Genomic DNA, 18,172 nt, shown 5'->3' on the forward strand with positions numbered 1-18,172 from the left:
TAAATTTTTACCAGTGATCGGGTTTCGTCGTGACCGACATCGTCAGACTGGTGGGAGACCAAACGAATTTCTTTGTTATATACAAGTGCAAGCGGTAGTTGTAAATCATGGTTTTATATAATTATGGAAATAAATAGTTTAAATTAAAATGATTTAAGTACAAAGTAAAAACAATTGTATGAATTTAAGTTTTGTTTAAATGTATATATGGTGAAAATGATATAGTTTTATCAAGTTTTAAAAATGTATAAATAAAAGTGGAATAAAACTATATACGTACTTTTATTATTATAATTAAACCTGTGTAAAACATTTAAGTTTGAAAGTGAAAATTCTTGATGAAAGTTCATTGTAATTTATTTTATTTTATTGAAATAAACGGCACTTAATGCCTTTTACATATAAGTTGCATATAACAAAATACATACATGTGAGTGGAATAAGTAAAATATATTATTTAAAACAAATTATTACTTAACAGTTATTCACAAATTAAGGAGTCAAAAAAAAAAAAGATGCACAGTTTAAAAATTATATTACTAGTTAAAAAAAAACTTTAAAAAAAGTAAGAAACCAACACATATTAATAAAAAAATTAAAACAATTTTTAATAACACTAAACGAAGATTTTTCTTTTTTAAATGACATGTATTAAATTTTAAAACTACTTTATTATATAAATAAAAGACGACTGATACTTTAATCCACAATTACTTTCATATAATTTTGAATTATCTATCCTTACCTCTAGTTTGTATAAATACATTGAACTCCTTAATAAAGATACTAGTCTCGAAGATGTCGCGAAAGCGATGAAACCGGTCACTGGATATTCCAAATTTGTGGATTAAAGTATCACCCGTCTTTTATTTAAATAAACCTGCGTATATTACACATGTTAAAAGATAACGTTATGAAAATGAGCTACAAAAGAGATATTAAGTATTTTTCACTCAGTTCATTTCGCCACCAAACGATATTTTTCTGTTTTATTATATTTTTATTGACTGTTTACAGTAAATAATCTGTTTCTTTCCTTAGGTTGGAGTGTATTGAATGCGTTATTATATCTATTTCCACTACCCACTTGTAAATCTCCTATTAATATAAGGTAAACTGTTGTAGAACGCTTGCATCATACTTCTTCCGCTTTATATGCAAGACTCGACTATCTTTTCTCTTCTTCATAAACTATTTCATTTCAGCCTCTTCTACTGTTTGGTCAGTGTTTCTCGAAAATCCATAAACTTAAAGTTAAGAGATACAGTGGAACCTCTCATAACGAGAATAATTCCTTCCAGAATCTTACTCGTTATTTGAAATACTTTTTCCCATATAAATTAATGTTAATTACGATGATGCGTTTACATGCTAAAAAATTCTTCATTTGTTTCTTTTCAATGTTTATTCAAATAAAATTACATGCTTATAAATTGTAAAGGAGGGTAACAACCTGGAATGCGACTTTGATTCCCAATAAACATAAAAAAATCGAAGTAATTATAGTCCTTAAAATATAGCTCGATATAAATGACAGCTGTCAAACTAATGTGACTAGTGATGGCAAAGTTTTGATCACTGACCATGTACCGATCAAATCGATTTTATCAGTTTTTTCATGCAAACATGAAACTCTGTTTCCAAAAATTGATATAAAAACGCAATAACAAGCCTATTATAGTGTGTTTAAGACAATTGTTCATAAAAAAATAAGACATTTATACTTTTTTCGTGAACATTATCAAATGAATTATTTTTTTATTCAATCAATTTACATTGATCAATTTGTCCCATCTCTAACGTTTTTGCAAAATGATGTAACCTTGCAGGAACGTCGTTAATAATAAGGTTTATATTAGTTTTAAAGCTGATTTTATATCAACAATGTTTGATTATGTCCAAATGCTTGCAGACTGGCTGGATTTCCTCCCTAGGGAGTTGTTCATATTTAAATTTATTTCAACAGAGAGGGAAAAAGTTTTCAAGAAGGGAATATGGAAGTCTAGGCATTTACAGGGCTTATGACCTGTCATTGGCTGGTTTAAGTGGCCACTTTACACACTGTGTAACATTCACCATTCTGCCCGTGTTTGAACATCCACATTTCCTCAACTCTTCCATCTGTTGACTTTTGTGAAGTAAAAGAACTGAAACCTTTATCACGTGGGTGAGATTCATCCGGGCTGAACCAAATCACCTACTAGGCAACGCCTCGAAACAATTTTCCAATTTTTATACTTCTTCTTTAACCAGGTAGTAATTCAACAATGTTTGATTATGTCCAAATGCTTGCAGACTGGCTGGATTTCCTCCCTAGGGAGTTGTTCGTATTTAAATTTATTTCAACAGAGAGGGAAAAAGTTTTCGAGAAGGGAATATGGAAGTCTAGGCATTTACAGGGCTTATGACCTGTCATTGGCTGGTTAAGTGGCCACTTTACACACACGGGCAGAATGGTGAATGTTACACAGTGTGTAACAAAGTGGCCACTTAAACCAGCCAATGGCAGGTCATAAGCCCTGTAAATGCCTAGACTTCCATATTCCCTTCTCGAAAACTTTTTCCCTCTCTGTTGAAACTGATTTTATATATTCATGTCAAGCATTGTATTAAAAAAATATATTAACATGCCAGATACAAATGATTTTTCGTGCGTCAATATAAATCACTCCTTAGACGTTACTACAAAGTATGCCCTCACTTTTTGACAACTGTTATTCTAATCAAGCTATATTTTAAGGACAATAGTTTATTATTTATGTCAAATAATTAATTATTTTTTACTAGAAAGCTGTCTAGAGACATTTGTTTTTCCTACGCTTCAACATTATGTGAAAATGTGACAGCATTATCGATGTATAAATTTCTAGAACGCATTCTCGCTTTGCGATGATTTTCGTTTTTTTTTTTTGATACTACAACAGGCCAGGAGGCCCAGTGGTGAATCACATCACAGAGCACCCAGGCTTGCGAAAAATCGCATTTATTTTTTGTGTTCTCATCGGGAATCGAACCCAGAACCTTCCGTGTGTGAGTCAAGCGTCTTGACTACTACACCACCACGGAGGCCGCTGTTATATTTCTACTTTTATTTTTATTCTCTTATGGCTGTCTTCTTGTAGCTTTTTCTTCGGGACATTTTTGCAAGGGTTATCAAACTTTGCACAAAAAGATTACAAATAATGTCTGAACACAAGTTTGTAAAAATGGACATCACACGCGACACTAACGGAACAAGTGCTCACCGGAGACTGACGCACTGGCGCGGAAGTCCCGGCTCACAAGTGAGTTATGCGAATTACTCTCTATGAGAGGTGCTCTTTATGAGAGGTTCCACTGTAAATATCTCCAGTAAACTCAATCGCAACATATTTTATTACTTCTTAAAATATCAATATTATTTTATGAATATTTCTAAGTTTTCACTAATTATCAAACGATCAAACCCAAGTCAAAATTTCAATCCATGGATCTTCGTTAAATACCAACTACATATTTTTATTCCAAGCTTTAAGTAAACCGGTTCAAAATGGGAAATATAACAGAGTTCATAATTTTGTTTTCGAGTATCAATTAAACTCCTCAGTAAATGAAAACTAACATGTTTTTATGTTTTTAATTAAACAACATTAAATGAAAACTTTACAACTATATAATATTTTTATGAGCCTCAGAAGTAATCTGGTATATTAAATAAGGAATTTGATTGATACCCTGATGACAATTATTATATTTATGACCATGAAGTTGTACTAAAATATATCTTTGGTGATACTGCAATATGTTGTAACAATCAATTGATTTTTTTGTCGGGAAACCTAAAAACCGTTCTATAAATATATTACTTACAATTTTAATTCACCAAAAATACCACTGGAGTATCAGAAATACTGTCCTTATTATTTTTTAATATTTTAAATCTTAAAATAGGGCACACAAGAACATATTCTTGTGCGTGCTCTAATAATAACAATTTAGAGTAAAAATAACAATAATTTAAACCTTCAATGCTCAATTTTTCTAATTCTAACTAAAAACATATTTTTTTGTTTGTTTTTTGATGCAAATACTGAGAAGAATGATGAAAAAAAAAAAACAGTTTTAATTTAATATTTTAGTTATGTGGACAATATTCTACACCGGGCATTAAAATGTTAAAAAATACATGAATGTAAGGAAAACAAGAAATTAAAGATTCTTATCAACTTCTTTTTATATTAACATATTACAACAAAGATTAAGAACATTTTAGAGAAGGTAATATAGAGTCAGGTCATAAGCCCTGTAGAAACGTATACTTTTATATTACCTTCTCTACATCTCTGTTGTAATATGTTAATATTAACAGCTCCCTAGGGAGTTGAATCCAGTCCTTGTCTACAAAAATATGGAAAAACTGAAAATATTGTTGATCTTTTTATATAATAATGAAAGTTGTGGAAACAAACAGTTTATACCTTTTAATGAGTATTTATTTTCAGTTGCGTTTATTTTTTCATTATTTTCAGTTACATATACTTTGACACACAATAAGTTTTTCTGGGTTATTATGCCGTGTGTCGTTCGTACTCTCTACCGACGTTTCGGATCACGTTACAGCGTCCATCATCAGGGTTGATGTAGGGTTGATGTAGGGTTGATGTCAACATCAACCCTGATGATGGACGCTGTAACGCGATCCGAAACGTCGGTAGAGAGTACGAACGACACACGGCATAATAACCCAGAAAAACTTATTGTGCATCTTAACGGCCGTGAAAATCTAAGAAGTTTAATCATATACTTTGACAGTTTTGATTTTTTAGTTCCATAATTTTTTGTAAGATTATAATATTTTCATTTGTATTAATTATCTTAAGACATCTCTAAAAAATGATTACTTCAAATCTTTAAAAAAAAAACAAACAAATCACCCTTTTAACTTTAGCTAAATTACACTTTTGACAGAATACGTGCAACTGACTTTTTGTTTGAAATATTATTGAATAATTTTACCCTGGCGACGATTTTTTAAATAAATTATAATGGTTAGTATCCATACAATATAATAAACTAGTCACTGAGTGATTTATTTGACGCTTTATGTACATATACAATAAATATACATATAAGGGCGGGCCTTAAGGCAATTTCCTCCTACCTAGCCAAACCGTTCAGTTTGAGAAAATTATAAATACATGGACATATTGAATCTTACAATTTTATACAAAAATTAAAAGCAAAGATTAACAAAAATAAATATACATATAAAAAAAATAACACTATACTATGAAGAGAGGAAAGGGGATGGGAAGGAAAGAAGAAGGATAAAGGAACAATTTAAATATTTAGATAGTGACGTTTCAATCTTGACTTAAATGTAAATAAAGAGTCTCTAACATTAGTGGGTAGATTATTATACAATCGAGCGGCTACTTCTGTGAAAGAGGAGGCAAAAAAATTAGAGCGATGACAGGGTATTAAAAGGGTTCTCTCGTTACTAGAACGAAGAGATAGTCCGTGTTGTGAAAGAGGTTGGATGAGCTCTCTCAGATAAACAGGCGAAGTGGGATTATTTAAAATATTGTGAAGAAGTGATAGAATGTGAATGTTTCTTCTATGCCTGATACTGAGCCAGTGTAGTTGCGTGCGATACTCGGTTATGTGGTCAAATTTGCGAAGATTAAAGATATAACGAATACAAATATTCTGCAATCGTTCTATCTTATCTAGCAATTCAGAGTTAGCATCTGGATAACATACATCCGCGTAGTCAAGGAGTGGAAGAAGTAAGCTCTGGACTAATGTTTGCTTAACATTAATTGGCAAGAAATTCTGTAATCTTTTAAGTGAGTGCAAACTGCTATAAAGTTTACGACGAACTTCGTTAACCTGATCGTGCCACCCTAAATGCTTATGAATGATAATACCTACGTTTTTGACTGAAGTCATGAGTGGAATTTCTGTACCGTCTATTTTGAAAAGAGGAAACATGTTTGAAATGACTTTTATACACCGATTATCGGTATGTAGCAGATCGTCTACATTGGGGATTGTAGGATTAAAACTAACGGCTCTTAGTCCTTAAAATGATTTTATCACAGTAAAAAAATTTCGTAAAAAAAAACAGGTTACACGGCATTCCAGTATCACCGAGGATATCTATAAAACAACATAAATTAATCTTTAATCACATATTTTCAGGGGAAAGTACTAACTCGTCATTGCCATAGTAAGGAATTTCAATCATTGTTAATAAATTAACTAATGTTAGTAAATATTACCATATAACCACTTACCAACTTTTTATTTATTTTCTTTTATTTAGGAAACATACAGTACAGTTACAAAGTTTTATGTTTTACACAATTGAATTTAAATCTAATGGACCAGCGAAGTTTCCATATTATCAAGTAATTATATGTAAGGTTATTAATTAAAGTACAAAAAAGAGAAGGAAAAAAAACATAAATAGAAGTTGTTTAAAAATTAAAATTAAAGTAAAAAAAATGAAGATAATTTGTAAAAGTAATTAAAAGTTAAGAATTAAAATAAAGAATAAAAAACATGCTCAGATGTAAAAATAAAATAAAATAATAATAATATTTTTAAAAAAGGAAAAACATAAATTTACGCATACATATTTTAAGGGATTCAGAGAAACGATGAGACAAATCTTTAAATAAGAAAATAAATTTAAGTCAATTTAAAAACATCTTTAAAATTATGCCTACGGGTTTCGAGACGTACCCGTCTCTTCGCCGGGACACTTGCTACACCAACATGAAAATACTAAAATACACTTTTGCCTTTTGTGTCACTTTATTATGTATAGTATTTACGAAAAAATACATTAATTACATGCAGAGGTAAAGGTGAAGTGTATTTTAGTATTTGCACGTCGGTGTAGTGAGTGTCAGTTGACGAAGAGACGGGTACGTCTCGAAGTCGGTAGATATAAAAGTCGGGAAGGTTATATACTCATATTTACTAACATCACCATAAATGTTTGATCACTAAGTTAATGCTTTAAACATAAACAATGAATTCATTTTAATATTAGAATGCCTGTTAATGCTTCCGATTTAAATATTATGTTTTTTTTTTTTAAATTTAATTATTTGAAACAAGACACGAGGGTTGATTGATATGCTCCATCTCTGACTTATTTCAAAGTGGATGAGAAAACTTTTTTTTTTAAACTTTGTTTTTCGACCTAATCCCCCTGGACCAGCGATGCTTCAATATTTCTACAGCTTCCTGGTACAACTTTTTTTGTACAACAACAAGCCAGGAGGTCCGATTACAGTGGTGAATTACGACACAATTTGTCCGACCCCTGCCAACCAACCATTCATCTACTCAGCACATGACTTCGTTGTTTTTTTTTTTTTTTTTTAGAGTCTTTATTCAATAAAATATACATATTATTACATTATAATACATTATAAAGAAAACAAAGTATTAAGATATATTTTGTCCCGATAAACTATTCAATAATAGTTTGTCATCGGGTGCTCAGACATTAGTTTTAATTAATAATCAAATAAGAAGAGTACAGACATAATACTGTATACGTATAAAATAATAAACATAAAAATAGTTTAAAGATTTTTTTTTTTTTTTTTAAGTAAGAAAATAGAGTAAAATAATACAATTAAAATTAAAGAATAGTAATTTACTTAAATATATTTTAAATATAAGAAAGAAAAAAAAAAAATAGACACATATATAAATAGTGTGTGCTCATAAATGTAATCAAAACAAGATAAGAAAATAAATTAAACAAGGTAAAGTAAATCTAGAATTTCAATTCATATCTACAGAAAAAAAAATATAAAAAAATAGTAAGAAAATTAAAAGTACATATTAAAATTAAGATCTAACATTTTACATTTGTAAATGAAATAAGAAAGTAAGAAAGTAATAAAAGAAAAGAAAAGGTTAACCCAAGAAAATAACAAAAATGTAATTAATGAGGGATAAATTTTTTTTTTTCAAAAAATGTATATATGTAAAAAAATAATAATAAGTAAAGAATATTAAAAAATTTAAAAAATGTATTACATAAATACTACATAAATAATAAATCAATATAGAAACGTTTTATCTACTAACCACTTACGTAATAGAAACTTAATTTTATTTTTACTATGACATGTTTTCATGTCAAGTGGCAACAAATTAAATACTTTTGGAACAATATAATCCAACGTACGTTGTCCATATTTATTTTTAAATTTTGGTACTACTAGGCCATCAACAGATGTAAATCTTGTTAGATAGCTGTGTTCTAATTTATTTTTATATATTGAGCTGAACATCTGTTGGATAATAATTTTGCTCCATAAAATACCCTTAACTGGTAAAACATTTAATTTATCATACATAAATGGGGTATTATTCCTCTGATTGTATACATAATTGGGTGCAATCAATTTGACAAGTGCATTTTGAACATTTTGTACATATTTAATGTTTGTTGAACAAGAATGTCCCCAAGCAGTGATCCCGTATCTTATTATAGATTCTCCCAGAGACAAATATACTAATCTTAGTGTGGAGAGAGGAACTAAAAACTTTAATTTGTGTTGTGTCTTTCAAAAAATTATTTCTACTCAAATATTCCTTGAGTTTTGGAAATAGCAGGTAGTCACTGGGCTAGATCAGGTGAATATGGGGGGTGTTCAACTAATTTAATCCCACCTTCTAGAATAACATATTCCCTTCTCAAAAATGTTTTCTCTCTCTGTTGCAACAAATTTAAATATGTTTGAGTTTGCTTGATTACATTCAGTTATCGATGGTTTGGATACATTGGGCCGCCTAGGGTTCTGCAGTGTCCTGTTATTCAGCCGATACACACGTTCTGATGTCTGCTATTAGGCTACATAATCCATACACATCAGCTCAACGAGTCAACTCAAAGCAGGTCAAGAGTGGAGCATATCAATCAACCCTCGTAGAAGGCAAAAAACATCTACAAAAAAAAAACGGAATTCCTTAGTTCTTCTGTTTTCTAAATCTATTCCATCTTTTAAAAATGTTTTATATTATATTTTAATATTAATATGAATCTCATGTATATTGTATATTTGATAAGTAATTTGCCAAAAATTATGATACTTTAATACTAAATGATTGCTATTAAAAACATGTCATCGGAGTGCCCGATGGCGTTTTAGTCATATGTGTATACATTTATGTATGGAAGTAAAATATTGAACTGGCAGAGGGAAGATTGAATTGTGGTCCTGTGGCTAGTGTCTCGGACTCACGGACCGATGGTCCGTGGTTCGAATCCCACTCTACTCCAACTTTATTTCCATTTTCTAATAGTGAGTTATTTACAACTCGTTGAAAATGGCCCTAAAAATTAAATATTTGGGTAAATCGTAAGAACGCAAATATTTTTTTTATTTAAAAAAAAAAGATGAAAGCACGTGGTCAAATTAGGATCTCTTAAACCAATAAGTGTTGCGGACTCACGGATCAGAGGCCTGAGGTTCGAACCCCACTCTACCCAAATTTGGTTCCCAATTTCTCACGAGTTTTTCACAACTAGTTGCAAATAGCCCCAAAATTTCTTTTTATTAAAAAAATAAAAAGTTGCGTTGTTACAAATGATCAAATTATACGAGAATGCAAATCTGAGTGAGGTATGATTTTTGAAAAGTCCTTCACCGCGGATTTAAGTGTCTTTCCAGATCAGTACGAACTAAAGTGTGTTTGCAGATCCCCTTCACCTCTAGCCGTGTCCTGCGCCCACGGGCCCCCCTCGCTGGGCGGCGCCGCCGGCGGGGGGCGCGGCCGGGAGCACGCGCGCGCCCCCACCCGGGCCTGGCCCCGCGAGCCCGCCTCGCCCCTGCTGCGCAGGGCCCTGAGCCCCGACAGGTAATATCTGAGATGCGACTCTGCGGATGTCTGCGTCACTATTTATAGACATTTCACATTTCTTTAGTAAAACTTCAAGTACAAAATACCTCCCAGCCGACCAAAGACAGACTGGTTTCCGCAAAGTTTCCTGAAAATGTACAAAATAAATAAATAAAAAACACTTTAATAAAAACGGGCTACTTTGAACGATATCACTGGTTCATATGAATCAACCAATGATATGAGAGCTGTGAAGAATATCTGGTTTGCTTACCGTAAATGAACCAATTGGAAGAACTGACAGAAGAACCTCTGACGTCACACGCAGAGTTATTTCAGAAATACAAAACTTTACAAATTCATAGCGCTGATAATACGATATACAAAAATAAAAAAATATTTTTTTTGGCTTAGTTTAATAGTCATTAACAAATAAAAAGACACTGAACAACCTTATTAAACCAATTCATTTCAATTTAAAAAATCAGAATATTTCTACATTACTATAAAAAATAAAACATACATTTTTCTAAGTGTTACTAAATAAGTATCTATGTTCATAAAGCTATGACAAGCTCAATTCTTCACTTTCGACAAAACGCTAATTTTTTCAGAATTTACTTCGATGTAGTTTCGGCCTTTCTTTGTATGACGGTAGTATTAAGAATGGCTTTGACGTCTTTGTTTTATTTTTTCAGAAATTTAATATTTTTCTCAAGAACCGTCTTTATCATTTAAAAGAATTACTGCCCTTACTGTAGGATAAACTGTTGTTGCATAACGTACTCGGCGTTGTAATTAGCGTAATTTGTTGAAATTGTCTTGTCTGCATTATCCAGTGTCATGATCCGTATTGTAAATTTGAATCATAGAAAAGTAGATATTCTAGTTTGTCTTGTTCGCATCTTGCCGCAACTTTTGACCACATAAATGGTGACAACATTTATTGTAATATATAGATTTTAATCTCATATTATTGTAATTTATTATAGAAATAAAAGGCGAGCGGTTTGAATCCAGAAATTTAGTTAATTGAATATTATTAAAATTATACCAATCTTGAAGATGTCAGGAAAGTGATGAAACTGGTCACTGGTTATTTCTGTCATTAGTTACAATGAAAAATAATGTTTAATATCCATAATTGATTAATATTAATTTGATATATTTTTTAGACTTCATCCGCGGTCAGCCGAGAGCAAGTGCGCTCTTATTTCTCCTCTTTGCTGCGCTCAAGCGGCCAACGCGAATACGGCGCATACTCGGGGCAAAGGGGGGTCCGCTCTATGGAGACCCCTGGCCTCTGCAGCCCCTCAGACAACCGGCCCCGTCGACCGAGTACCGGAGCCCCCGGACACGCCCAAACACCACTTCAGCGGCTCCGTCCAACACACCCTCGGACCGTCCACCAACTCCAGCTTCGCCGTTGTGATCCCGCAGTCTAAACCATCGACGAGGCAGCAGAGCGATACCCAAGGAAGCAACGCCAACTCGGAAGACGCGAACCAATCATCTCATTCCAATACCGATGTGTTGACACAGTTTACCGTTCTGGACGGCAGCCAAGCGAGGCTTTCCTTGAGCTTGGCCGCTCCGGGGGAACTCCTACCTAGAATAGCCGAGGAAAAAGATTCACCGACCAATACAGCAGCAGCCATTATCGGGGATGATAAAACTATCGAACAAAAGATTGTAGAAGCGGAAAAACAATTGCTACTGTTAGATCCAAAGGGTGTACCTATCTTAAAAGACAATAAAAACGATAAAAATGTCTCTCAATTCACTTGCTTGGATGACACATTCGACTCTCTTAATTCTTCGTTGAACACTACCCAAACGTCGGAGACCATCATGGATTTATCGAGCGATTTTAATACAACTGCTACATCGGACCTCTCGAGCATCCTCGATATATCGGACAGTTCCTTTAATGACGACTCGTTTGTCGAGAGAGTCATTCTTAAAAACTTGCAGGCCAATTGTGTTGGAATTTTCAAATCGAACGATTCAGAACCCACTTTGAAAACGGAGAGGCGATACGTTGAACAGAGCTGTTCTAAATCCGAGGAACCCAAAAAATTGACAAGCAAAGATATCAAACCGCTAAATTTATCGGAAACCAGTTCTAAAGATAATTTAGTAAGTACTCCGAGCAAAAAAGAGCAACAAACATTCCAAAAGAATCTGGAAACGAGCAAAAGGCACGAACTGCCGAGGTCTCCGTCTTTAGTCGAACAAATCACTTCCAAGTTGGAGAGCCTAAATCTGAAGTCGGTCCAGGAAAGCAATCAGTATTGTAAATCTCCTAAAGGCCACAGCGAAAGCCAACAGAAGTTCTTCAAAGGCAAAACGGAGGGTCAGCAAAGTGATTCCAAGAAACAGATCTCACCCAAAGATGATGGCGGATCCAGTAAAAAAACGACGTGTAAAGATTCAGGAAACACCAAGAAAGATACGCCAGGACCCAAGAATGATAACAAAAATGCCAGTGATAAAAATGACCAAAAGCTTTGTGATCCTTTTAAAACAGAACAAAGTCCACCTAAAACGTATGCGGCTGTTATCAAAACTGAATCAAGTGGGACAAAAGTCAACGTGGGCAATCAGAAATCGAGTATCCAGAAACAAAAGGAAACGGAAAAAGTTGAAATTAAACCCGATGTTTTGTGCAGCAAAGAAGAACAAACGAAAAGAGCTGATTCACTAGAAAAGGGGCAAAAAAGTGGGGTAATATTAAATGCAGTGGATAAGAATCTCAGGGAAGAAAGTGTTAGTAAAAAACATGTTAGTGATTGTAAGAAAGCGGAGAGTGACGTGAAAACTACGAGCAAAAGCAGTGAAAATATAACTAAATCGAATACCAACCCTTCTAAACTTCAGACTGTATGCGGTGATACTAAATCTAAGGATTCTAAAACTAGTGATGCGTACTTGAAATCCGTCAAGACATCGGACGAAAGAAAGGCGGATGTGTCCGATTCAACCGTCAATGTTTCCACGTCTAGCGTTAGTACGAGCGTTCCAAAGGAGACGACGCCCAAGTCGGGGAGCGCGAAATCGGCAGATGTCGCGAAACCGGAAGCCGGAGGTTCGAGTTCTAGTTTGTCAGACGGCCAACAGGGTAACAGCGTACTGCAGTACGCGGAAAAAATGGTGAAAAAGAAAAAATGAGGATTGCTTTTCTTCTGGAAGTAAATGATTCTGACGCGACTTCTATAGATACATTCTGCCCATGTGATGTTGTATTCGGTAGATTTCCTTCGTAAATTTAAATAGATTCGATAATTTTCTAAATGGCAAACAATTAGTTTTCGTAACGTATTTGTAAAACGTAGACATTTTTTTCCTAGACTCGTGTTTGGAATAGCGTTTTATTTCAATGGATGGTGTAATAAAATTAATTAAGTCTACCCTAGTACCTGTTGATCGAATTTCTTCCATATTGATACCATATTTCACAATCTTCCATCGTTACTAAAAAAATCATAAATTGTTTTGTATTTCACTGTACTAAGGTATCATCACATACAAATATTATCAATCCAAATGTGTTTCACATTTAGCTAAAAAAAAAACATCGAATTCATAAATTTAATGTTTTTTAATCTATCGTATTCACAAAATTAATATCAACTACGTTATGAAATCTCTCACTTTATTATTTGATTAACAAACTATTTATTTATCACCATCTATTAACTGTTATAAAATCATTTCAAAACAACATGTTTTGTCAAATCAAACATTCATAATTTTGATACAGATTATCAATCCAACCCCTTGGTTTAAACCTAATTCAAATTTTCATTATTGACCAGCCTTGAAGATGCCTTTCCAAGGATAACCGAAGAGAGGGATTTTTATTTTGTATGAAAATTATCGACTTTTATTTTAAAAAATGAATTCGTCAAAAACGTCAATACTTGCTATTGTATTTTAAATTTAAAGCTCATATGGAAACACCCTCTGAAATATTTCTTTATAATTTAATGTTTTGGTTAGTGTTGCCATTGCAAAATAGCTTGTACGCTTCACATGATACGAATCGATGCGAAATTTAGCACTCGGCTAGTACTTAATTATTTGAAATAGAAGGCGATCATTATCTATTCCAGAAAAAAAAGCAAATGGCCTGGACGCGTATGTAAAATATTATTTCTTACTTAAATAATTCACTGTTGCTTATATGCACCGTATAAAAAAATATATGAATGTCACGTAATATATGTAATTAAATTTAATACTATATGTTATTTATTGTAAATTAAACTATAATTTTGTGTCAAAAAATTATTGTTACCTATGAAAATATTTTCAATTTGAACAAAATCTTTGATATCCTCAAATAAGGAAGTTTATAGACATATTAAAAAAATAAAAATTTAATTGTTTTAAAAAAGTTGCATGCAATCAAACGCGTGTCTATTTCAAGCCTATTAAGCTATGGTTTTCCAAGGAGCAATGCTGTTATCTAATGGCCGTCATGTAGCGGTGGATGATGTCGTTAAAACGTTTGTACAGCTTTCCTAGCGAGCGTAGATTGTGATCGGAATGTCAAACAGCGGTGAACATTTTTGTGTTTAAAAATGAGTGACTATCGAAAATTACGGAATTTCGATTGATTTTGTGAAAAAATCATGACGAGTTAGATATTTGTATTAAACTTTGAAATGCACACACTGTAGCATGATTTTTAAACATATCCATACAATAAAAAATTCCAGCACAACCCGGAATTGAATTTTAAAAATGTTTTCGTGTACACGTGAATATTTAAAAATTTTGGAGTAGGATGAAATATCTCAAAAACGCATGCAAAAATAAATAAAAAATGTGAAAAATAGTATTCATTTTAAAATTGTAAATAATGATGTCACTCCTTATATCTACGTGTAGTATTTCCGGTTTCCGCTTTAAAGCCCCCGCACCTTGTAAGGAACATTTTGACCATAGAAAAAAAAGAGTATAATTTTCATTATACTCTTTTTTCAACCAGAGATTATGTCAACTTTCTAGGTTTTTCTAAATTTAAACGTTCGTAAAAACAACCATAACATAGAAATGAGCAAATTACGATCAACGAAATGAAGTAATCAAAGCAATATTCCATAGATTCTTGTCAGTTTTGTTATTGGCTGGAGAAATATAACTTACCGCGGTCAGTAAAAGTAAGAACGCAAACCGTTTCATGACGTCACTATTGAAAAGTGACACACTGATTACAGTCATTTGGCGCGGTATTTGATAAATGTAACTTTAAAAAAATCATACCTTTGTAAATAACCCACAAAAAAAATATTATTTTTTTTTGCTTTAAATAGTACGCTAATAGAAAAATAATAAATTAGAAAACAGTGGCATTCCTTATTGTTCGTTGTCTGCCGCAGTAATTCTCAGTTTTGTTCTTAAAAAGCTAATAAAATTAGGTGATCACGGCCTTTAGATTACGGCACTGCTCTCTTTAAGTTGACATCTTTGGTTACTGTTAAGATTTAAAACCGGTGTTTTGTTGAGTCCTCTGCATCACGGCACATCAGGGCCGCTTCCTCAGGCAACCATAGCTTTAGTAGGCCAACGACCACATAACGCAACAAACCAACATTTGCACTAAAAACGATGACGTCGCAGTTGTAACATCATTATTTTTCGTGTTTTTTAAAACCGCAAATCTTTTTAAAATATATTAATACCTTTAAAATAACATTTCAAAAGCCTTAGAAGTACAGAATCATTAATAAAAATACCGCATTTCCTCATGCCACCTTTGGCGATATTATTTTTCCTTGTGTAAAATTGTAATAACCTTAGAGTAATAATTCGCAACCCGCTTATAGAGACGCCCTTTCGCTCTATTGCAAAGAACAAAAGTGTTGCAAATTTTTCGGTTTTTGGTTTAACAACAAACTTTTAACGGACGGTTTCAATTCTATTCTCGACCTGAGTACCTACGGCCCGTTTTGCTGCAAGCTGTAGCTAACTTCGCGATTAATAATCCTAGAATGGTTTTTGTCCTCACGGGCAACTCTATAAGCAGGTCGCAAATAATTACTGCGAGGTTATAACAAATACAACATTTAATTACTTGCAGATTTTAAGCTTTTTATCACTGCCAAACTTATCAAATATGAAATAATTTCTATAATGCATTATATCTTATGTCATGCAAAAATCACCTTTGAAATTTGTAAATATTAATAAAATGTTAAATATTATGTATAACTTTGATTGTCGTTTGCAAAAGAAAACTATGAATTTATTTTACTTGCTCAAGATATCAATAATTAGGTCCATGTGAAAATTGCACGAAGACAAAATGATTAGTCTTACGCTTCAGATGAAATATCGCCGCGTAAAAACAGCTTTTTAAATTCAACTTTACAAAAAAACGTACCCTTTTTAACAATAGATGTCGCTAGTTTTCTCCGTACTTTTATTCTCTATAGTAAACCAGCACGCGTGCGAATGTCATATTCAAATCAAGCATATATCTATCCCTCAAAGGATAAACCACGGGAGTCACATTGAACAAAATGTTCAGGAAACTTGATTTTGTGATTGTGCAATTTCCAAAACATGATAACTTTTTAATCAAATGAGATAATTTCAGCCTATATAGAACTTTCAATTTAAAATAATGATTATTTTGATAATAAAAGTACATATTTAAATAGTGTATCTGGGACTATAGTCTTTAAAATATAGCTTGATTAGAATGACAGCTGTCAAACTAATTTCATTAGTGATGGGAAATTACTGATCACTGATCATATCGATTTTATCAGTTATTTCATGCAATCATGAAACTCTGTTTCCGAAAATTAAAATGAAAAACGTAAAAACACGCCTATTATAGTGTGTTTAACACAATTATTCACCAAAAAATGAGACATTTATACTTTTTTCATGAACAACATCAAATGAATTATTTTTTTATTCGATCAATTTACATTGATCAATTTGTCCCATCTCTAACGTTTTTGCAAAATGATGTAACCTTGTAAGAACGTCGTTAATAATTAGGTTTATTTTAGTTTTAAAGCTGATTTTATATATTAATGTTGATTTATGTTTCAATCATTGTATTAAAAAAATAAATTATCACGCCAGATACAAATGGTTTTTCGTGTGTCAATATAAATAACTCCTTTGACGTTGCTACAAAGTTATGTCGTAACTTTTTCTGACAGCTGCCATTCTAATCATGTTACATTTTAAGGACTATAGTAATGTTTTTTGCATTAAAACTAAGTGGATGTCAGATTTTTATTTCAACATAAAAAATAATTTTTATGACAAAAGTGGACTTTGGTTTTTCATTCACCTGTAAATAGCTTATTGCGATAATTTCTGCATTTTAAACTTCAAAACGACAAAACATAGACTCCCGTGTTTTATTCTCTGAGGTAAAAATATAATTGCACATTTTTCTCATCACAATTATTTTTCCGTTGATTAGTTTGCCAATCAAATCGCGTATAAAAACAATTAGTCCAATCTGTAAGTTGATATTTGAAATAGAAAAAAGTCAATATAATTTCATCACCTTGCGTAAAAAATGACGTAATTTAAGTATGTCTCTGTATAAAATACACGAGATTCATTCACAGGATACGTTTGTTTTTAAATGTTGTGTCAAATAGATTAGTATGTCTCATTGTTATCTCATACCCTTAAAGGTAGAATCAAATGATGTAGATTATTGGAGAATAAAATACTTTACTTTACTGTATAAAAATAATATAATGTCTATGTATGAATTTCTATGATTTATCCAATTGTGTATTTAAAATTTCTGTATTGAGTTTTGTTACTGTATAAAATGGTATATTTTGATTATGTTTTAAATTTGATAGTTAACGAAAGCATCACATCTACGACTTGTAAGTAGATCTAATGGTAAGTACAATGGAATCCAACAATCTTTTGAGTATGTTCCAATGTTTGTAGACAGGATGTTACACAGTGTGTAAAGTGGCCTCTTAAACCAGCCAATGACAGGCGATGAGCCCTGTAAATGACTAGACTTCTATATTCCCTTCTTGAAAATGTTTTCCCTTCATGTTGCAATAAATTAAAACCTTAATTATTCGCAAGGCAGTAAAATCCAGTTTTGTTTAGAAACATTTGGACATATTTAAAGTATTCTCGATTACTTTACACACCGTGTAAGATTCGCCATTATTTTTCTGGTTCCATTCATTCTCATTAGTTCTGATCTGGCCCGCGGAAATGCGAAGATTTGATCATACCAAAATTTGTTCAAAAACTCGAAACATCAAATGTTTTTTTCTTCATGTCTAGATAAATATACAGTCAA

At 32.3% G+C, this 18,172-nt stretch overlaps 1 protein-coding gene across 1 annotated transcript; it reads left to right on the forward strand.

Annotated features, from left to right (window-relative positions):
- Nucleotides 1–3,182: 3,182 nt before the first annotated feature.
- On the forward strand, nucleotides 3,183–18,166 carry LOC148271295 (uncharacterized). The gene is made up of 3 exons (XM_088241559.1): nucleotides 3,183–3,284; nucleotides 9,656–9,873; nucleotides 11,031–18,166. The coding sequence occupies exons 1-3, from the start codon at nucleotides 3,183–3,185 to the stop codon at nucleotides 13,024–13,026; spliced, it is 2,316 nt and encodes a 771-aa protein (XP_088097685.1). The 3' UTR covers nucleotides 13,027–18,166.
- The last annotated feature ends 6 nt before the right edge of the window (nucleotides 18,167–18,172 follow it).

This window comes from Micrasema longulum, unplaced genomic scaffold (assembly GCF_059751315.1).
Source record: "Micrasema longulum isolate JH-2025_06_02 unplaced genomic scaffold, ASM5975131v1 h1tg002962l, whole genome shotgun sequence".
NCBI lineage: Eukaryota > Metazoa > Arthropoda > Insecta > Trichoptera > Brachycentridae > Micrasema > Micrasema longulum.

What these genes read in the sequence shown, in the direction of transcription:
- LOC148271295 (XM_088241559.1), top strand. Translation starts at nt 3,183, where the DNA reads ATGTCTGAACACAAGTTTGTAAAAATGGACATCACACGCGACACTAAC. An exon ending in GCGGAAGTCCCGGCTCACAA is followed by an intron (nt 3,285 to 9,655) that starts GTGAGTTATGCG and finishes ATTTTTGAAAAG; the next exon opens with TCCTTCACCGCGGATTTAAG. An exon ending in AGGGCCCTGAGCCCCGACAG is followed by an intron (nt 9,874 to 11,030) that starts GTAATATCTGAG and finishes TATATTTTTTAG; the next exon opens with ACTTCATCCGCGGTCAGCCG.